The following is a 22,122-nucleotide window of genomic DNA, read 5'->3' as shown; positions in this document are numbered from 1 at the left end:
GAAGCTGGAATTTGAAATTTTTTTAGGATATTCTTGAAACAGCCACTCAGTAATTAGAGTTAAAATATTTATAGGTGAATCACAAACTCTTTAGGTTGTGTAGTCTAAAAATCTGAATTCTCAACACATGAAATCTTGGAATTTTTGGTAAAATTGAACCTGTTTACTACATGTTTAATGAAGAACACGCATATTTGATGACTAAAAATGACTGAATTACGCACTTCGGTACGCTTTTTAGAGCAGCATTTTAAACGTGACTGGAAATCTCCAGAGGCAGATTGCTGCTGAAGAGCCCTTCGTGGAAATGAAATCCCTGACGGCAGCTGCGGGCGGGCGGTGCCCCCCCGACAGGCTCCGCTCCCCGCGGCCCCCGGGCGGGGCGGGACGGGCCCCATAAAGGCGGCGGGGCGGGCGCGGGGCGCAGTCCCGAGGGTGGGCGCTGAGCTGAGCCGAGCCAAGCTAAACTAAGCTAAGAGCTGAGCTGTCCTGTCCTGTCCTGCGCTGTCCTGCCAGCAGAGATGCTGCGAGTGCGGTGCTTGCGCGGGGGAAGCCGCGGAGCCGAAGCGGCGCATTACATCGGCTCACGGGTTGGTGCCGCCGCGCTGGGGGCTGGTGGGGTTGAGGATGCCCCAGGGGGACGGGGTCCTGTGTGGCCACTTAGTCGGGGCGCTCCGAGTGGTGGCGAGAGGGTGCGGGACGGCTGCGGGCTCCTCTGACTGAGGCTCGCCCAGCATCCACCCGGCTCAGCAGCGCAGAGTTCAGTGACTCCAGTCGCCACTGTCAGAGCTGTGCTTCTAGGTCATTACCCTTCTAAACTGAGTGCGTTTTAAAAACCAAAATGTCCTTTAAGCGTCTAGTAGGCTGTGAATAAGTTAGAACGGCTGTAACAAGCTGTGCTTCTGTTAATGCTCCAAATAGGGTATGTTCCTTTGGGACTATAGTGTTAAGGCACTTGTGGGCTGAACCATCACTTTTTGCCTTTTGTAAGGGAAGTATAATTTTTATTCTTGTTTTTATTTTAAGCTACAAAGAGTCTTTACAGGATGGGTGCAGCGAACTTTCCAGAGCACCCAGGCAGCCACGGCCTCCCAGAACACCTGTGCTGCTGATGACAAGGCTACCAGCCCTGTGCCTAAAGACTGTCTTGTTTGCTCATACAATGAATGGGACCCACTGGAAGAGGTCATTGTGGGAAGAGCTGAAAATGCTTGTGTCCCACCTTTTTCTGTGGAAGTTAAGGTAAGCATTAAAAAAAAATACACTTAAATAGAAAATGATGTGGGTTTTATACATACAATTTGCTTAAGTGTACAAGGTATGACGTTCACTCTTGAGGATTCTTCTTTCAAAGTAGTTGTTTATATCTGTGAAACTTTACAGTATAGCCATGTTGGTGAGGGATGTGCATTTTCTTTTCACTTTTAACTGAATGAGCTGTTTTAACAGAAGTCACTAATAGAGAGAATCTCTAATATGTGCAATTTGCTCTAGTTATATAGATCCGATGCTATCAAAGTATACACACTAGCTTTTGAGGTAGTAAAACTTTAATTTGGCTTGAAGCTAAGTAGGGTTACCACTTTAAAAAAAAAAGTGTAATTTTCTACTTAATAGTCTGAGAAAAATCAAATTCTATAGCTGTGGACTAGTGGGACTACTGTATTAAATAGCTCTGAAGTAGCTCACTGCAACTCCTGTGTGCTACAGCCAGTATTGTGTGGAAATACATACTCTTCTGTTTTTCAAGATTTTTTCTGTGCCTAAAACTGAAACAGCAACCTAAATAAATCTGTGTTTCTGTGTTCTCTGAAATCATGTATTTTAAACAGTAACACTCAAACAATGGGCTTGCTTCAGATTTTTGAATACTTTACCTGGACTTCAAAGTTGCTGTATATGTGTGTTACCTGCATTTGTGGGATGCTCTTGAATAATTCTCTTTCATTGTTACAGTACAGCACTCTCTCCAGGGAAGCATGTAATCCATGGCTATCACAGCAAAATGAGCTGGGATAATATTTCTGCCAATGGCAAACAAAGATACCGAAAATATATTTAAAGTGCTGGAAATGGTCATCTCAGAGAAGTTTGAGATGTACTAGTGGAGAGGAGTTCTCTTAGCTCTTTTTATGTTTCTATTTCTTTTTTTTTTTTTAAGAATCTGGGCTATGATTCTGGGCAGAACTGGTTGAAGGAGTGTGAATGAATTTCTTCAGCTTGTTAGTTCTAATGCCCAGACAGCAGAGTAATCATTTCACTTACACTGGGACATTTGAGATGACATCTTGTGCCAGTGAGCACAATGAAAGCTTCACTACTGACTTCATTATGACTTTTATTTACTCCTTGAAAGCTGCAGCTCAGTTACCAATCTCTGGAATCCTCTTTCAGACACTCCAAAGACATTCTATCAGCTTCAGAGAAAGAAGTGAACAAGTGTTAGCATTTCTAATATACGAGCATATGTATATGCATCTATATAAGACTGACATAATGAATGCACAGGAGGAGTAAGGAAAAAAATGTCTTACTTTTTTACATTGTGACATTCAGTGAAGCAAAATTCTGTTCTTGAGTAGGGGCCAAGGGCTTGCTTTAGTGCCAGAAAAAATAGTTCAAGTGTCTAACTTGCTGAAGTGTGACATGCTATACAGGTTTTACTGCCTATTAAGTCATAACTACTCACATGAGATCAGAACTTCACTTTCTCATATGTGTGATATCAAAAGCTCAATGAGGAATGTCAAAGGACAGGATTACCTCTGCAATTCCAATACCTTAACCTTAGGGTTAAAGCATGCTTTAGCTTTGCTTCATGTCAACTGCCAAGCCCACAGCAGGTACTGGGAACAGACCATGCCAGCTGAGATGTGGTTTCCTCTAATTTTTTCTGCTTTTGTCATAAATTTTGCTGTAGAAACTGCAACAGTGACTTTACCTGGGGGATGTTGCTGAGAAATTCAAACAGTAGTTTGGTCCTTCCTTGACTATTACTATTAATTAACAGATGAATTATTGTTCAAATCTCCATGTGGCTGAAAGATAAGGTGTGTATGTGTGTTGCTCCAGTGTAATACCATAGCCAGAAATCCCTGTTCCTGCCCCTGTGAGTAGCAATAGTAGGGTTCATGTGTTTCACATGCCATCTGCCAAGTATGCATGAGGGTCACTGGTTATAAAAACTGCAGTTTGAAACTAATGAATTTGATTCTTATAAGGAAAATTTGAAGCTTTGGACCTGAGACACCTTAAAGAATATATCTCAAATCATAAGAGTTTGGTGAATGCTTGTGTTGAGGTTCAGTTTTAAGATTGTATGCAGGTTTATTTACCAAATATTTAAATGCAGGAAGTTATGTCTGCATTCAGCATTCTTGTACTTTGAGACATGGTTTTGGTATACACAAATCCTTTTGCTGTGATGTGAGACTGCTGTGCTTGGCATAAGAAGGAGGAAGGAAGGAATTGAATAGAGAGCCCTGCATATCTGATGAATATTAATGAGCTGACACTATTGCATATCCTTTTCAGGGTTTGAAATGGTCTATGTAGGTTATGTAGAGGTAAATACACTATTTGGAAACATAGGGAATCTTAACAAGGAGGTGAACAACTGCATTAATTAGGAAGATGTCCTTTTTTGAAATAGCACTTTAGTGAAAAATCTCACAATTGAGACCTCTGAAGTTTTCTGAAGCAGTTAACACTTAGTGAAGCAGTTGAACTTTATAGCTTCGTACTCAATGCTTTTCAGTATATTTTGTGAATAATGATGCATTTTTGGTGAAGAGGTATTATTAATACAGGTCACTATATCTTGAGTGAGAATATGGGAGTGTGTTTACTACTGAATTAGACAAAAAGACTTCTGATTTGAATTTCTGTTTCAATGCCCTTAATTTAATAACTGTCATTACTAATTTTAAGGTACATCTTGATAATGTTAATTATTTTCGACAAAAAAATGTTTAAAATATATAGCAACTCTTGGGAGCAATTCTGTTTCTTATAGACAATCTTTCCTTACAGCATCGCTTAAATTGCTCTCTAAAAAGAGTGAGTTTGTTTCAAATGTTGCTGCAGTGTCTCAGGTACTCTCAGACAGTAGGTTATAAGGGGTATTGAGGAGATCATTTAAGTTCTTTTCTATGTCCTGGCCATGGTACCTTTTGAAGAGTCTGAACTGACTTGTATGTATATAATCAAAAGGGCCTGAAATCTCAACCCTGATTTGGCATGGAATACCTGTCCCAGCCATACACCCTTTTCCCAGATATTCAGAATGTAGGGAATATGAGTGGTGTTACTCTGTTGTAATTTCAAGATTATGCCATTGTATGGTTTCTCAGGTTTGAAAAAAACCAGTACTAGAAGACACACATAAAGAGAGGAGCTGCACCTCTCGGGGATGATGATATTCACATACATCATGGCTGGCTCTGAAAATAGCTTGCTTCACTTCATAGGACGAATTTATCTCATTAGCAGAACATGTTTCCATAGGAATGCTAAGCACTTCATGTGATCTCCATGTGACTTCTGACCAGCTGGCAAGTTTGAGGTGATCAATTTACCCAAGACCTCACTTATAGAAAAAGAATAAATTCCTTCAGGAGGGATGGGAAGAAGCTTCAGTATTGGAGGAGCAGGATGCCCATTCTGGGGCTCTCTGTGTAAATGTTAAGGTTGAATCTTCTTTCTTCTCTCTCACTTGTGTAACATGAGGGCAAATATCCAGAAATAGTAGAGAATAGAGCGGATAGCCTCGATTGTTAAAGGGGAACAGGCATACCTTCAGATGAATGGCCCTGCCTGCTCAGGCAGGTTAGCACTGACACTGCTAACACAAAAGGAACTTTACTGCATGGTTTTTGTTGAGAACATCACTCTCTGGGAGGTATCAGGACTGCAGTGTCAGGAGAGAACCTCATGTTTGGAGGAGCAGGTTCTTCTGCACCCCGTTGTTGTCCTTCATGCTGCTTGGATGGGATGGACTCTGGTAAAAAGAAGGCCCACCACTTGCTTACCTGTTCCTGACTCCTGCTGTCATTCCAGAAGGGCTCCTTGCACTTGCATCTCTGCTAACACTGACGTGATAGAGGAACATTGGATACATTGAACTGAAGCAGCATCATTTGTTTTGATTGTATGTCTGGATTTTCTTACCCATGAGAACTAGGACATTATTTTGAATTTGGTTTTAATTTAAGAAGACTATCACAGGATTTCAGCAGAGGATTTAGGCCTGTAAATGTTGTATTTGCTTTAATCCAACCCTGACAGGTGAATTTAGTATCTTTGGCATCTTCTAGACTGCTGCTGTACCTGAAGTATGGCCCCTTCTAGCCAACAAGGCATGTTACCTGTCCTTGGGATGGCTTTAGAATTCCTGATGTCACCATTGTGACAGTACTGAAGGGAGGTTTTAACAAGGCAACTACAGATATTTGCATTTTGGAGATGAACTCAAGGTTGGTTTAATATAAAAACATATCTGTAAGGCCTTATTTAATAGCAGAGTCTATAGTGTTTGCCATGCTTGGTGTGTTTGTACAGGTGTGCTGTGATAAGGACCAAATCTTTCATGGCCACTTGGCAATACTAGTCACTAAATACTAACTGAAGTGTAACGTAGTCTCTTGGTTTTCATCTGTGGTTTAATAATAAGGCTTTCTGTAGGGATATGGCTAAAGAGAGGAAGAAATATTTATTACACTGTTTAGAATAGTTTTCCTTTCAATAGAAACAAGTAGCTTAACTTACTGATCCATCTATATCCAAAACTAGAGGAAATGGACGAGGAAATGAAATGTCCTGAAAATCCTGTCTAAAAGTCAGACTAAACTTGCAGGTGGAAATCAAATGTGTACTCACTTCTTCATATTCCAGAATGGGTTTCCCTTTTTTCCTGCTGTTCCTCAGAGGACTTTTTTTCTTGGGCATCATGCTGCATGTGCAGTCCATTAGCAGCATTGAAGCAATCTGCTGGTTCAATGAGCCTGCTCAGCACACACAGCTCATACTTTGTCACTGTATATAAGTATTTGTGAACACATCAGCCCCTCACAACTAGTCTGACACCTGCACTTACATAAGTTTAGTGACTGGACACAACTACACAGTGAAACTTTGCTGATGGTGTGTATAAGTAGAAAAATAGAAGTTGCAAAGATAAAAAATAAAGATGGCAGAGGGCTAGGATAAGGATTCTCAACCAGGCAATAATTGAGAATTTATGAAATACTGACACTTCTCCCTTCCTTTTTTTTTTTTTTTTCCCTGCCCCCTCCTCTCCTTTTATTTTAAAAGAATCAATAGGACATGAACAATTCTTAGGAACTCATCAAAATATTGCAAGAATCAGATGTAAGGCACACTCCAACATGTTAGGGTCAAGAGCAAGAAAATTTGAACAGTAAGAATTGTGTCTTGGGCATCTATTTCACTCCAAAATAACTGATGCTTATTCTTTGTCACTTACATGTCCTTTTGTTTTAGGCCAACACGTATGAGAAGTATTGGGGATTTTATCAGAAATTTGGAGGCCAGAGTTTCCCCAAAGACCATTTAAAAAAAGCTATTGCTGAAATTGAAGAGATGTGCAATATTTTGAAAGGAGAAGGTGTTATTGTCAAGAGGCCTGATCCAATTGACTGGTCTGTGAAGTACAAAACACCTGATTTTGAGTCTACAGGTAAATATTCTTCCATTGTTGAAGGTCTTATCTGTTTAGCCCTTGCCTGAGACATTTTGGTTGTCATCTAGTCTGCCTTCTTGCTAGGAACAGGATTGTTGCCAGCATTAAGTGAGGTCAGCGATGGCTTTGTGTAGCTATGACTTGAAAGATCTGCAGGGATGGAGATTCTGCCTCCTGGTTTGCTGACCTGCTTCAGTGCTGCACGGATTTCCAGATGACAGAAGTTTGCCTGATAACTAACCTGAACTCCCCCAGCAGCATCTGTTGCCAGATTCCCTTTCTATGTTGTCACTGCCACTGCCAAGAAGTGTTCATCTGTCATGTTTAATGGCCCTCAAAGTAGCTGGAAACTGTTACTGCTTTGTCCCCTACTTGCCACATGACAGGTCAAATGCTGTAAGGCCTCCTGCTGTCATGACAGCTCTTCATTGGATCCTAGGGTTGGATCCATCTTAAACTATAGAGGCCAAAATAGTTGGAGGCAACAGTTTTTTTTCAGGGACATCCTTGCTAGTATCAAGGAAATCTGAATGTCTCTACCTACTGTCCACATTCCTCCATGTGTAGCACCATATGGCTTTTATTGTCTGCAGTGAGAGCACACTGGCTCATACTCAGCTTTCCAAGTGTAGTCCTCAGGCTCCTTTTACGTCAAATGTGTTGTTAAGTTGTTCTAGGGGAATTAAAATTAATTAGGGAACAGATAATGTTAATGAAAAGTGTAATGGGAGTACTTCCTGCACAGCTTCTGTGTTCCATCAAATTCCTCTTCAGTACTACTACTTTTTAAAACGATTGTATATAAAGAAATGATGTTCACTTGGAAAATTTGCTACCCATCATCACCTTTTAAAGTCATCTGGGTAAATCATAAGCATTTGTCTAGTTAATTTTCATTAACCAAATTACACAGTGGAAGCTTGATGGTGGATGGCTTTCTTCTGGCTGTGAATTTGTTGTGAATGAGGCTTTGTGGCAAAAGTTGCATGTATTTTGAACAAAAAAATGTCACTTTGAAAAATTACTGAAGAATGTAAGCACCAAATATTATGTGCTGGTTTCCTGACTTTGCTAATGATTTTTGCCATAGAAGTAGAAGTGATGGTAAAAAATGAATAAGCTGAAAGAACTGAGAAAAGCATAATTTTCTCATAAGTTAATGGCCATTTCCCTTTCAGGTATGTATGCTGCCATGCCAAGAGACATCCTGTTAGTGGTGGGAAATGAAATTATTGAAGCACCAATGGCTTGGCGTGCTCGGTTCTTTGAGTACAGGGCATATAGACGACTAATCAAAGATTATTTCAACAGTGGTGCTAAGTGGACAACTGCCCCTAAACCCACAATGGCAGATGAACTCTATGATCAGGTACTGCTCTAATTTTCCTTTAGAACTTCAGTTCTCATTACACAGAATTTTGTTGATAATTTCAACCTGAGGTTTCACAATACTGGAGGAGGGGAATGGTACAACTCTGGAGATTTGTGGTTTTTTCTAGTGTTTGCAAACATGCTGTAGCCTTTCCAGCTGAAACTAAGTGTGTGCAGTTAGGGAATAAGGAACAGGAAGTTGTGTCTATTGAATTCTTCTGCTTTGAATTGTTTTGGTTACGGGCTGTAACTGAGCATTACTAAGGAGGAAGGAATGCTAAAAACACATCACAGAGACTACTTGAAAGAATTAAGATTCCCTGAGAATGTCCATATATCCTGAGTGCAGAAAAGTGGTAAAGAATACATATTTTGTCACAGAAAAAATCCAACTCATAATACTTGTTTTGCATGAAGATGAGTATTTTGAAAGTTACATAAAAGAAATAGTGGAGGATCAAAACCGTGAGTATTTACCGTCAAAATTTTTAAGTGAATAGTATCTTAATCTTTCTAATAATTTTTACTTGGACAATTGTGGTAGTTTCCTATAGGTCCCCAAATGCATTGGGACCTTGGTAATAGCATTTACAATAAATGCAGTAAACTAGTTGTGGAATGATTATGACTTTTTCTGGGAACAGTGACATCAATGATACAGAGAAGACTTTGTTAAAAAAAAAATTACCTTAGAGTAATCTGTCAGAAAACTTCCAGAGCCTGTTCTAAAGCACAGAAACCACTTAGTTGGGATTTTATTATTTGTGCTGGGTTTTACACCCCACTTGTTCTTAATTGCCCTGTTTCATTTTAAAATTATTTGAAATAATGAAGATCTACCTTCTAGTTTGAAGTACTGTTCCATTTTAAAAATGTGGGAAAGCAGGGAGCCCACTTTTGTTAGGAATAGGAATAGCAATATCAGTATTGCTGTCCCTGTGCAGTGATATGTTGGACTGATAGTTAAACTCCACTGGTAATGGAGTTCAGATCCAGAAGCCAGAATATTATCAAGACAGAGGTTCTCAAGAGCAATTAATTTCTTGGTATAACTATTGTCTCTTATCAGCTGGTCTTGAATGTGCTTAAAACCTTTCCCTTACACATCCACATTTAGGTTTTCTTTTTTATTCTATAACAAGTAAATAAAAACACCTCCAAGGAACATACTAGCTATCAATATTAACATATTTTCTTAGTTTCAAAATACTCTTCAGTAGCAAATAATTTAAAAACTTTCCCTTAACCTCTCCAACCTAAAGTTGTTATTACTTTTTCTACAACTAGAATTATCCAATCCACTCTGTTGAAGACAGGCATAAACTGGCTGCTCAGGGAAAATTTGTAACTACTGAATTTGAGCCATGCTTTGATGCCGCTGACTTCATTAGAGCTGGAAGAGATATCTTTGTACAAAGGAGCCAGGTAAACAAAGCTTTCTTTCAATGGTTTTGCTGTCTATCTTAATGATTGATACTTTGTATCTCTTTAAATTCCTGAGCAGCATTAAAATAAGAGTGCTGACAGAAGAAATTCCTATTCATAGAATGTTTGATATATGGGGTAAGACTGTCTTCCAGCTAAGGGGTTAGCTAAAGGCACAAACTTCTCTATTATTTTGGCTTTGAATATTTGATGAAGTAAAACCTTAGACAAACTAAACTTGGATGCAGCTTACAGTCTAGCCCAGTGAAACTTCCTTTGTCCTGTTTTCAGGTTACAAACTATATGGGTATTGAATGGATGAGGCGACACCTTGCACCAGACTACAGAGTGCATATAATATCCTTTAAGGATCCTAACCCTATGCACATTGATGCCACTTTTAACATCATTGGACCTGGTCTTGTGCTCTCTAACCCAGACCGTCCCTGCCACCAGGTAAGACTATAGAAGAGGAGAAAATGTTTAAAAAGGACTCAGCTGGATTAGTTCCCTCCTGGGTAATTACTCTTCCACACGTTTATTTTATATACACTTGAATAATATTAAATTAGTGAATTTAAATAGAACCCAGGCAGTTGTTCAGGAACTTATAGATGTATTTGGATCTTGACTCCAGAACTTTCTCAGCAGTGCAATGACCATTGTTCTTCCTCAGTTTTCTGCTGCAGCTCTTTGTACTTTCTTAGTGTGAATGTAAGTGGATGTGCTGTGTGTTTCTTTCTCTGTCCACGGTTAAATATGATGGCAGTAATCCAGTTTGTAATAACGTATCAAAACAAGTCCCTAGGATATACTACTACTTCTCCAAACACTTTCATTACTTAAATACTTTAATTGAATCTAAGGAGAAAATGAGGGTTTCTGCTACTCAGAGTGATCTCCCTTCTCATTCCTATTTTGGAAGCCTCCCCTTTAGTGTTGTTTGAACCAATGGCAGAAAGCTGGTAGTGGCTCAGGCATTCAGCTTTGAATAACTGAGCAAGGAATACATCCTGCAGAGTAGGAAAAAGGAGAGACATGTAAAACCTGCTACTACACTTTGAGAAAAAGCTACTATTGCTGAAGAGCACAATCAGAAGAGAAAGCCTTCCAGAGAGTAAGAGCTCGTCTCTGGTACAGTCATGTTACCTGTACTGCAGTGCTGGAGGATTTTTGTGAGGATCCCCATGACTTCAGGAGCTGTACAACCACATGGGAATAGCTGAGCTGATCCTGAGTCGGTGGGACAGAGCTGTGTGCCACAGAGATTATGGAGCCATGTGCATAGCTCTTGGAAGCAGTGTTAGTCTCTTCTCAGCAAGTGGTTTCAATGCAAATGGTCTAATTGAATTACTGCCTCTTTTAATATCCATTCTGAGAATATAATTTTTAAAACAATCATAGTTTTTTTCCCTCCCCTTTTCTTTTCCATTGCTTTTTTTTTTGTAATCTTACTTGCAAGAGGAGGTTCTTGGCCTTCCTGTGTTAAACCCACGTGCTGGGACTTTTTTCACAGAAAATGGCTGTCTGTGCAGATAGAAAAGATAGATGCAGCTTGCTTTCATAAAAACTGACTTGGCAGTTCTGGGTGACCAGGAAGCGGTGGGGGGGTGTGTGAATGGTGTGGATGAAAGGGAGCTTTTCTTGAATGGTGCGGATGAAAGGGAGCTTTTCTTTAAAATCCTTGCGGGCCAGGCTGGTTATTGAGTGTTTGGGATCAGAGCTCCGCCTCGTGGTAACACTTGAATTAAGAGCTCTTCCAAGTACTCAGACAGCGAAGTTGAAAAGTCAATTCTCCTTAGCCAAATTATCCTCCTCTTATTTTTAACTTAATTGTGTAGTTCTTAGAGACACGAATCATTACTTAGGATGCCTTTACGTTGTTCCCTTTGTTAAATAAACTGCATATTAAGTTTCTTATGAAGCATGATGGAAAGGTATTTTCATGTGTGATTTCTGATGGGCTTTATAAATGCCAGTGTGATTCATATCAATGGATTTTACAATCATATGGGAAGAAATTATACTGAAGATAAAGATTTTAATATGTTTGTGCTGTTACTGATATATTTACTTAACAGGCTCCAAACTGCATGTGCTACTTTTTGTCTTTAACATATGTTAGTATACCTAGCATATATAAACCCAGTAGAAATAAATGCTATTGGTATGCAAAGTTTAAAAAGGCTTTAAAAAGGTGCTTGTATGAAAATCGGGTTTGTAGATGAAACTTGAATGAGGGCAAGAATAGTGAACTGAGGGAAGGGGATGTCATGCATACTGAAATAGCCTGAGAAAATGACATAAGTTGGAGGACATAATACTCTAAATAACTCTTGAGAATGTAATTAAATTGCTCTTTCAGATTGAGCTCTTCAAGAAAGCTGGCTGGACTGTGATCCAACCTCCAGTGCCACTCATCCCAGATGGTATATTCACTTTTCTATGGATTCCAAGAGTGTTCTGAAAAGTATTAATATGGGGCAACATTGGTACATACAAAGTTGATTCTCATGTGTTTAGATCACCCACTGTGGATGTCTTCTAAATGGCTCTCCATGAATGTCCTGATGCTGGATGAGAAACGTGTGATGGTGGATGCCAATGAGACATCGACTCAGAAGATGTTTGAAAAGCTAGGTATGTCCTAACGTACTTGTACATATACCTAAAATAAAATGATCGTGATACCAGCTATGCACATCAGGGTAAATGGAGGTTTCACTTAAAATAGTCAAAGCAGCCAGCACTGGAAAAGGTATTCAAACTTTTGGGTTAGTAAGTAAGAATCATTCAGTGATTTTTCTCCTGAATACTTCAGTCATATGAATATGGGCTGCTTTTGCTCCCTGTCACTTCCAGCAAATCAAGGTATGAGTAGCAACTGAAGTTATTGCTAGCAAGCTTTTGAATGAGCTTTTTTAATGTAAACTGTCTGCTCAGTTTAGGGTCAAAATCTGTCTTGGAGAGGTTGGGTGCACATATTACTCAGTGATGTTGAGTTTACTATCCCTCATTGCCAAAATGCTTTCAGATTTTTCTAGTTTCAAACTTGTTGTACTTTAAACTGTCAACACCACTTAACCCAGGTATTTCTGCTCATTTATGGAGAATCTCAGTCCTGTGAGATGTAACCTCATGATAGCATGGAATTCCTTTAGATATGCAGTGACAGGAGAAATGTTATTGGACATAAAATCTCTAAGTCCTATTATGCACAGCTCACTGCAAGGACAAATAATATGGACTTAAAAGTCTGTGCTCATGCAGTTAATTTGACTGCTTCCATGGTGCTGGGAGCAAAGATGTAGGTAGTTCTACTTGTGGCTCATAGTTGGTTAGTAAGAGAGTAGCCAGATTGCTTGATGCTACAGCTGACTATTGCTGAAGGATGAGTATGTGGTGATGCAAAAGTTGATGGGGTAGAATGAAGACTTGTGGGTAGATGAGAAGTCGGGGGAAGTAAGAGATCATTGTAGAGTAAAAGATAATACTTCCCAGTAGCAGAAGACTCTTTAAAAGGGAGAAAATTTATGGGAAGGAGAAAATGATCCAAAGGTGGAAGATAGCAACTGTGAACCTAGAAGAAGGTTTGATGCCATGGGTGTGAGTGCCCTTATTGAAGCTTCCCTTAAATCTGAGATGATTGCAGGTGAGAACCATGCTATTCAATGCTTTAAGGTGCTTTTAAAGACTGACTATACACCCTTTAGTGAATCACTTAACTTCTCAGTCTTAGATGGCTTTAATTTGCTACATGACCAAGGAGTTGAGGATTTATAAATGCTTGAAAGTACTTTAAAAATGAGGCAACTAATGCTAATCATGGCTTATCTTTTGCACTTGAACTTCACAGTCTGTGTAAGTTCTAAATAAACTCCAGCAGTCAGTAAGTTCCTAGGACTGAGATGGGTCTACTGAGAAAAAACTATTGCTGGTCTGGGTGATAGATTCTACTGAGCTGATCCTGAAAGTACCAAGAAGCAAAAAGGCAAACTTGGCAACAGAGAAGTCTTCTGATCCTAGTCTAGCTGTCAGGGCTTTGTGTAAGCTGAGCCACAGCTGAAACATCAGAACTGAAAAGAAGTGGGAGGAAGCTTAACCTAGGTACTAACTGTAAGAGTCTCTTTTTGCTTTCAGAGAAAGAGGGACTCAGAACTATCTACTTTGAATACATCTGTTCTTGAAAGGCACTTGAAAGAGCACATTCAGTGTCTGAGCCATAAATACTCACATAGATTTATGCAAATGTGCCCTGATCATATATTGTAGCAGAATTTCAGCTAATTCTTCACACACTGCACAAACTGAATTTATCTTTATATTACTGGCACATCATAACACATCAAACACTGGCTGTGCTCCAGGCACTGTATGCACCTAAGGGTATTGCTGGAACAAACAAGCCAGCTATGTTCCTAGTTTGTTCTCTGCCTAGAATTTGGGAAAATAAATTCTTAACAAACAAGTAGGAAATACCTTCCCTACTTACATCTAGCCATATGATCTGATAAACTATTATTTACTGTTCCAATCAGAGCTCGCCACATGAATTTGAGGTTTTAATTTTCAAGTATGCACTGTGTGTTTCTTTCAGGCATTTCCACGATTAAAGTGAATATTCGCCACGCCAATTCACTGGGAGGTGGTTTCCACTGCTGGACATGTGACATCCGCCGCCGTGGGACCCTGCAGTCTTATTTTGACTAGTTAGGAACCAAATAGGTAGCAATGGTTCAGCTTCTAAAATAGGCATAGGAAATGAACAAATCAATGTCACTTTTGCTAAAATGACTGCATGAGCTCTAGTGCTTGATCAGTGGTGTCCTCACAGTGGTCTGGTAAATGTTTCATTCTTAAATACCCTTCACTTTCAGCAGGATAATTGAAACTACTTCCATCAGCAATACAGGTTTTCTGGCTGCCTTTTTGAAAGACATCCTTCATCTGTGAAGCCTTTTCACGTTGGCTTTGAATGTAAAAGCTTGACAAAACAGCTAAAAGGCCTTGTTAGAATAGCTTGGCCACTAATATTGGATATCTACCTCTATCTAGTTACTCTATCAAATAGGCAGCTTGAAATGTGAAACTTGAGTAAACTTTCCTTATTCATTTTAATCACTTTTTTTCCTAATATATTCATGTCTCATGAAGTTAAAACAGATGCAACTGTATGGATCTCTTATGGAACCAAGTAATTTTATAATGTTTTTCACGTTGAGCCATACAGATATTTACAGAGAGTTTCCAGTATGATCTAACTTCTAAGACATGTTCACTTGCCATGTACTTCTGTATTTTCTTCTGATGCATGTCATGCACCTGAATACTTTTTTATATTGCTTTTTGTATTGCTGAATTTGGGTTTTATTTAACTTTTATTCTGCTTGTACAGGTTTCACGCTGAGTTGTTTACATAACTTAAAAAAAGGCACAAAACAAAACCCCAAGGACTAGCCCTCCTAACCTTAAACTTCTGACACTTTACAACCCTGTCTTCCTTCAGCTGTACCAGATACAGAAAGATGTATCAAAACATGCCAGATGCCATGAAGGAATTTGAGTACTGATTACTGACTATGTACTTTTTATGCTAATAAAGTTTTTTGCATTCTCAATTTGTTTTTCTGAAAATGACTAAGTATGAAATGTCTGGATGGAGACAAAATACACATGTAACAGACACTTGTACAATGCAGAAAACCTTTGTAGTGTGTTGTTCATATGGTATGTTTCTACTTCTGTTTTTCACATAAGTATGACCGGTGGGGGAAAGTAACACTAATAGATGTTTCTTAAGAGAATGTGGAGGAAACTACTTTTACAACGCAGTGCACCTTGACAGAAAAGGTGTCAGATATGACATGCTCACGTATAAGCTGTATGTCCATATTTTAGAGTTGGGTAGGGCTAAACTGGTCGAATATCAACAATCTAGAATGCTTTGAGACATGCCAAATTGGAAGATCTAATTAGGCAGCTGCCAGCACTTGACCAGGATAGAGATGGTCCCTCTTTTCTCTCTCAAATCAAGGCTCTTTGGACAATGGGAATTCATCTGAGTCTTCCTGTAACCAGGCTGTGTTTTCCAATATTGGCACTGGAGCTGGACAGCTGCATTAGAGGAGCACACACAGCAGGTCCTCTTTCCCATTGTTCTGCAAGCTGAAGTGCCCAAATCATGTCTGTGTCTCTGTGCTTGGCATAAGATATCACCAGGTATGACTAAAACCATTAGAAACTGGCCAAGTGTGGATTAGTAACCAGACACATGTACCCTGGATGCCTCCAGAACTAAGGAGACTATATTTGCATACAATGTTATAGATGAAACTCTGACTTTATAAACATTTCAGCCTTTCCCCAGCTGTTTTGTTTATCCCTTATCAAATGCTCTTTTATTAAAATCTGAAACTACACACACAGTAGCAAGACTTTCTGCTTTGATACCACCACTGCTTCTGAAGATGTTTGGTTTTTTTTTGCTGTCAGTAATACAAGTTCTTTTACCTAATCCATGAATGCTTTGACTGATTTGGGAATAGACTTGTCTTTTAAGTCATCTTTCCTTCAACAAGAAATTCCAGGGAGTTGTTCCATATGAGCTTTCTGTCCAGCAGTAGTGCCAGAATACAGATTGTAGAGACACACTACCAGGAATGCACTGACAGGAGGAGGCATTACTACCATTGTTTTGGGACAGAGGACGATCTGGTGACATGAATATTTTTGAGACTTTTTCAGACCTGACTTCTTCACTGACCATAAATCAGTAAGTCAGTCAGTCCATTTCCATGTTAAGTTGCAAGAGAACTATGCTTGGGTACTCCATAAGGTACAGCAATGGTTAAACAGTAAGTGCCTGGGAACTGTTCCAGCCTACAGAAGCAAGGGTTATTTGGGAACCCTGTGGGATTCTGTCTAAGCCTCCTGCAGCACAAGTCCAGGGAGGACAAAGTTTGTATCTCTGCTGGAACAGCAATATTTTCCCACTAGTACAGGGACCATAAGACTCTATTCACAGGTATGTTTACAAATGTCCCTGGGGTGGATATGCATGTCTGTATTGCCAAATGTAAAATTGCCCTGTCTCACATTTTCTTCTGTCCTATCAGTGTTATTTGGAGATTGTGCAGCTATAGGAGAGAATTTATGAAGTGGAATGCAATGATAAAAAAAGTTCAAAGGTAGATTTTAAAGCTCTACTGGGCTTTCTCTATGTATTGAAAAACACTGTTAAGAAGTACCATTTTCCCCAGTAGCCCACTCAGAGGGAGTGATACAGAAACAGCACAACCTTCAGAGGAATGATGGAGGGAATGTGATACGTAATAGTGTTATGGTGGGTGCTGCCACATAACCCTTATACATATAATCTTCCAAGTTATTTTTATTCTTACAGAGAGGGAGGTCAGCCTGTGTCATAGTTGGCTTTGGTTAGACAAGAACCTGGAAATAGGAATCTACAGTGAGAAACAGAAGGGCTTGGTTTCTGCTCCAATATTGAATTACAAGCAATTTCATGAAGCCAAATTACATGTGGGCAGCAGGATACTATTGGCCAGAGGAAGCAGGCATGATGGTGCTTGACCACCTCTGTTTCAGGCTGCAGTTTATGTGTAAATAAAGCAAACTGAATGTGGGCTGGACTTGAATTCTCCATAATTCGTTTTTCACTGACTGTGAAGGCCTTAAATACTTGCTATTACTTCAGATAAAATCAGCTTCAGCTTCCATAATAGATGGTACCTCAAAAGAAGCAGCAGAAAGACAGACCTGACTGGGAGGCCCAAAACACTGCATCAGTTACAGCTGTAAGGAAAGATGATAAATCAGTTGCCTAATGCACAGAGAGGTTTTCAGGGTGGGCTCAGCTCAGCTGCAGGGAATTAGCCAACCTCTCCCTGGGCGGGGGCCCTGGGGAACTAGGATTTTCCTTCCATTTTGCTGCTGAAACCCGGCTCTAGTAAGCTCCCTGGTCATGAGAAGGCATGTGTACTTGCATAGATGCCTGTAATAAGGATTCTTCATGTCTGTTTTTTTAGAGAAGATACAATTCCTAAAGTACCAGCGCCAATCCAGAGAGGATGTGGAAAGAAGGTAAGGTCTCTGAGGCAAAGTCTCCTGCTGTGTATCTGTTGTTTGTGGTTGGCAATGCTACAGACTGGGGGAATGAGGGGGCGTTTGCCCTACTCAGTGAGCAAGAGGGGAAGAATGGTTTTCTGCAATCAGTTGCTTTGAGCTGTGTCTTTCCAAGCAGAAAATGGTTGTTTCTTGTTTCAGTACCTCCTGAATATTTCTGCTCTCTAGCTTAAAACACTCTCTTTTGGCTCCATTTCTTGGCATCTATATGAGTAATAACCCAAACTGGAAAGCCTGGTGGACAGTTCCAGAACTGTGATGTTAATGCTTAAGAAGGGAAGGCTGATGTCTACTTGCCTCTGTGTAAAATTAGTCTTGGTTTTTAGATCAAAAATTAGGGCCACTGCAGGAAATATTTTTTTCTCTGGTGTTATGCAGTGCTGGTGGAAATCTGAATGTTGGATCCACATATATTTCTGCTAGTTAAAGATGTTGCTAGAGTTGAATTCCCTGTTCCACTCTCCCATACTATTGGAGGCTCTTTATTCTTGCTAGGGAGAAACCCAGTGTGTTTAGCTGTGCTGAAAATGTCAGGATACCCCTGTCTCTGGTGTTTATCACTTCCCAAGAGGGTCTGCTTTTTCTTTCCTTCTGCTAGAGCATTCTCTGAGCTTAATTAAGCAGGCAGGAAATAGCTTCATGATAATGAATGATGTCCCAAGTTAGTGGTTCATTCATTAGTTTATAGCAAATTATCACAATTCATGACTTAATGAAGTCAAATATATGAATGAGAAACAGAACCTTCCAAACTGTTTTTTACTGCTATGTTATTTTCATAAGCTTGGGAGTGTGATTAATTGGGCAGCCTCACAAAAAATAAGCTAGCAAAATCCAAGGCATGCTCTGTAACAGTTTACACGCTCTCCCTGCTCCCTCTGTGTCTCAAAGGACAAGAAAGAGGGGGAAACTATTTATCTGAGACCCAGACAGGATAACACGAAGGTGATTGTAGCTGGCAGAGACTAAGGTATTCCCTCAGGTACATTGATCTATCTGTTATCTACATGGATGATACTTTAGGGACCTGATACGCTTAAGTGTGTTTCTGCAGGTTCCCATGTAGAAAAAAGTGTAGAAATTCTGGTTTGTGTTTCTGTGTTGGCATCTTATTGGTGTTGTTTCCTGATGCATAATACACCTGTCCTACTGTGTCAGAGCAGAGCTACAGTGATGTGAGATTTTTTTCTTTGTTTTAACCAGTCCAGTACTTACCTTAGGGAGTTTTGGATCTTCATCTGTTTCGGGTGTCAGATGCTGCAGTGCCATATACTTGGAGAAAAGCATATTCTGAAAATTGCATGTGATGGGATGAAGGCTGAGTTGTTAATGGATTTGGATGGGTTTCTCTGTTTACAGCATTTAAGACAATGTAATTCTTTCTGGGCTTTCCCTCCAGCTATAGGGAATGAGGTAGAGAAAGAGTAGTCATTGTGCTTGGTTGCCCTTCCGCTGCTCCATGACTTTAGGAGAGCATTAACTGTTTTTTTATAGTCATACTTAACTTTCTTCTTCTAAAGTATGGTATCTCACCCACCCAGGTTCTACATACTCAGTCTTGCCTCCATCTTTTTATTTTATGTTTGCCACTGTGGCAGAAAAATGTTTGGCTCATTTATGGACCTAGACTTATGTACCTATTTTGTTGTGACTGTGTGCTGGTTTTGGCTGGGACATAGTTAATTCCTTCACAGTACCTGGTATGGGGCTTTGTTTTGGGTTTGTTTTGGGAAGCAGAGCTGATAACACAGGGATGTTGTAGTTACTGCTGAGCAGAGCTTACACAGAGCCAAGGCCTTTCCTGCTCCTCAACCACCAGTGAGGAGGCTGGGGGTGCACAAGAAGCTGGGAGGGAATACAGCTGGGACAGTGACCCCCAACTGAGCCAAGGAATATCCCAGCCCATGTGGCACCGTGGTCAACCATAAAAGCTGATGAAAGATGTGGGAGATGTTTGTCAGCTTGCACAGAGTAGCGAGGACTGATCCCACTCGTCAGTCCTTGGTGGTTTCCACCCACACCAGGGCCTGGCCCCCTTTGGCCCGTGGCATGTGATGAGCACAGGGCTCTCAGTAGTCAGGACCCCATATACCAGGTTTTGGCCAGCAGGGAGACCTCGGGGACCATCCACTCAAGGACAAGCGAAGTTGCATCCTCACACCAGATGCCAGATTTTATCTAGGAAGTGCTGTCAAAGCCCAGCCACAGCAGCACTAGAGGGTGCTGCTGAGACGCCAGTAGCTTTCTTCCAGTCTGTCCTAAGGAATGTTTTAGAACGATTTCTATTTATTAATTTTGTTCCTGATGATGTTTCGATCAAAGTCAGTGAAAACACCTCAAATTTTTTCTCAGGGGTAGGTATCATTTGTTTGATAATACATAAAGTACTATTTCTCAACATCAAAAAGTACATATCTATACATGTGAAAACAAGTGCTCTGAGTGCAGGGACACAGTCAGACATTTCCTCAAGGGCTGGCTGTATTGTTTAGGCTTGCATAGATTGTAAGAAATTAAATTAGGGCCAAAAGAGAATTGATCTCTGCCTTTTTAGACCTCCCTCACGTGGACTAAGAACCACAAAAAAAAGTTTTGACACAGTCATTAATTTTAAGACTATGGCTCAAAAGCCATAGATTTATAGGGTAATTCCCCATTCTTTTAGATACCTTCTTGGGGCTCAGTTATGCCTCCTTCTTTACAGGAAATTAAGAGCAAATGTTGATATTTTATTGAACTCCAATACAGGTGAGATTTCTGTGGATGATGTGGTCTATCCTGGCAGTTCCTGTTCCCTCAGAGTACTGCTAGAGTATTTCCTTCTGTTAGTGAAAATATACTGCTTGCTCTTAGAAATACAAAATGTGTTTGGAAGAACTAGAATTTAAGATGAACTGGAATCTATTCACGTTACCCTTGAGAAATTCCAAGTCACTAGGATGAAATAGAATTTAAGTTTTTACAGAAGCAGCAATTGCTTGCAAATTGCACATTATTACTTTTGCAAATTGAAATATCATCTTGGTGGTACATCAGTGCTGCACTTTTCCACAGCAAATTTAAATTCAAACAAAATCTCTCTTGTTTACTCTTTTGTCTGTATTACTTCTGAGTCAGCAAGGCATTGAAATAACTATTAGGTGACTTGATGTTTATGGGGCTGTTGGGTAGAGTTTGGCCCTAGCCAGCTGGAATACTGAACTGTGTTCAAGGGAGCTACAGTTCAGTGACCCCAGGCTCTGTTACACAGCTCACATAAAACTTATACCAGAACTGTCAGGTTTTGTTCTGCAGTTGACCAGTGAGCAATATGATGCCACTGGGTGTGTGACATCCGTGTAGAATAGGAAGCAATAATACCCTTGGTTTTTTTAAATATCATTGACAATACCATTACTTAACACTTCATCAGTATTTATCTAGTGCTTAATACATACAAGTATTTGGTTTACCACAGGCTTTCCTCTCATGGGAAAAAATAGTCATTGCATCCTTCGGTATGGCAGTGGCAACAGTGGGTGTGGGCTTGCTGTTCCCAAGAGTCATGAATGTTGAAAACTGAGAAATTTCACACATCCCCCTTCATTTCAGGGTGAGAAAGTCTGAACTAAATTTCTTTGGTCTGCTGCTGTGCTGGACTTTTCTTGGGATTGCTGGCATCAGGAACTGGCATCTAATGCTGCAAGGTGTTATGGTGCCACAGTGAGTTCCTGTAAAAAAGGGTGAAATGGGGATGGCTGTCTTGATTCGAAACATGGCAAGAAGAAACCTCATTCTTCTGCAAAGCAAAGGCCTGCTAAAAGAGTCTCCTGCAGCCTCTTGTTCAATGTACTGGCTTTGTTTTGAAGGGATGGGTCTCTCCCCCAACCCTGTTTAGAAAGCCCCATTCCTTGAGAGAACTCAAGGGCTGTCAGAAGGATGGTACATATAGTTATGAAAGGAGAAAAAAAGGAATTGCCAAGACTGAGTGACTTGGCCAAGGTGAAAGAGGAAACCAAACAAGATGAGATAAATACTCTGTCTTCTATGTGTGTGGCTTGTACTTTAACTACACTGCCATTCTTTTTTCTATATATTCAGTAATGTGTGGTAATTGGGATGCTGGCCAAGAAGAGGCAGGGAAGAGGATTGCAGTGGTTGTCCTTATCAATTGTTGGGCAATGATTTCACAATTGTAGCTCATTTTCTTCATTGTGAACCTAAGAGACAGGCTGTACTGCACCACTGCTGTCTGCAAACACCAGCATATTTAGATCCTGCCCCTGTTTCTGCTAAAAGATAAGCACAATATCATGCAAAATGAGATTTCTTTCTTGAACAAGAAGAGATTTATAATGGTCAAACACTCAAGGTATGCCTAGCAAATACCAAAACCTAAATCCTTTGCAATGGTCTTCAAGATGCTGTCATTTCCCAAATAACTTGGGTCTCTGAGTTCAGCTCACAAATCTTTTCTAACTGGAACAAACAAGTTTATTTCACTA

At 40.1% G+C, this 22,122-nt stretch overlaps 1 protein-coding gene across 1 annotated transcript; it reads left to right on the top strand.

Annotated features, from left to right (window-relative positions):
• Positions 1-464: 464 nt before the first annotated feature.
• Positions 465-15,114, top strand: GATM (glycine amidinotransferase). Its single transcript, XM_027732026.2, has 9 exons — positions 465-590; positions 1,027-1,242; positions 6,502-6,697; positions 7,879-8,069; positions 9,359-9,496; positions 9,788-9,952; positions 11,862-11,925; positions 12,020-12,136; positions 14,094-15,114. Exons 1-9 carry the CDS (start codon positions 522-524, stop codon positions 14,204-14,206), a joined length of 1,269 nt encoding a protein of 422 aa, XP_027587827.1. The 5' UTR covers positions 465-521; the 3' UTR covers positions 14,207-15,114.
• The last annotated feature ends 7,008 nt before the right edge of the window (positions 15,115-22,122 follow it).

The sequence above is a fragment of the Pipra filicauda genome, unplaced genomic scaffold, assembly GCF_003945595.2.
Source record: "Pipra filicauda isolate LSUMZ 115617 unplaced genomic scaffold, ASM394559v2 scaffold7_size6619720_pilon, whole genome shotgun sequence".
Classification (NCBI taxonomy): Eukaryota; Metazoa; Chordata; class Aves; order Passeriformes; family Pipridae; genus Pipra; species Pipra filicauda.
This window is presented reverse-complemented; position numbering and strand designations above follow the sequence as displayed.

What these genes read in the sequence shown, in the direction of transcription:
- GATM (XM_027732026.2), top strand. Translation starts at nt 522, where the DNA reads ATGCTGCGAGTGCGGTGCTTGCGCGGGGGAAGCCGCGGAGCCGAAGCG. An exon ending in CTTTTTCTGTGGAAGTTAAG is followed by an intron (nt 1,243 to 6,501) that starts GTAAGCATTAAA and finishes CTTTTGTTTTAG; the next exon opens with GCCAACACGTATGAGAAGTA. An exon ending in GAAGATGTTTGAAAAGCTAG is followed by an intron (nt 12,137 to 14,093) that starts GTATGTCCTAAC and finishes TGTTTCTTTCAG; the next exon opens with GCATTTCCACGATTAAAGTG.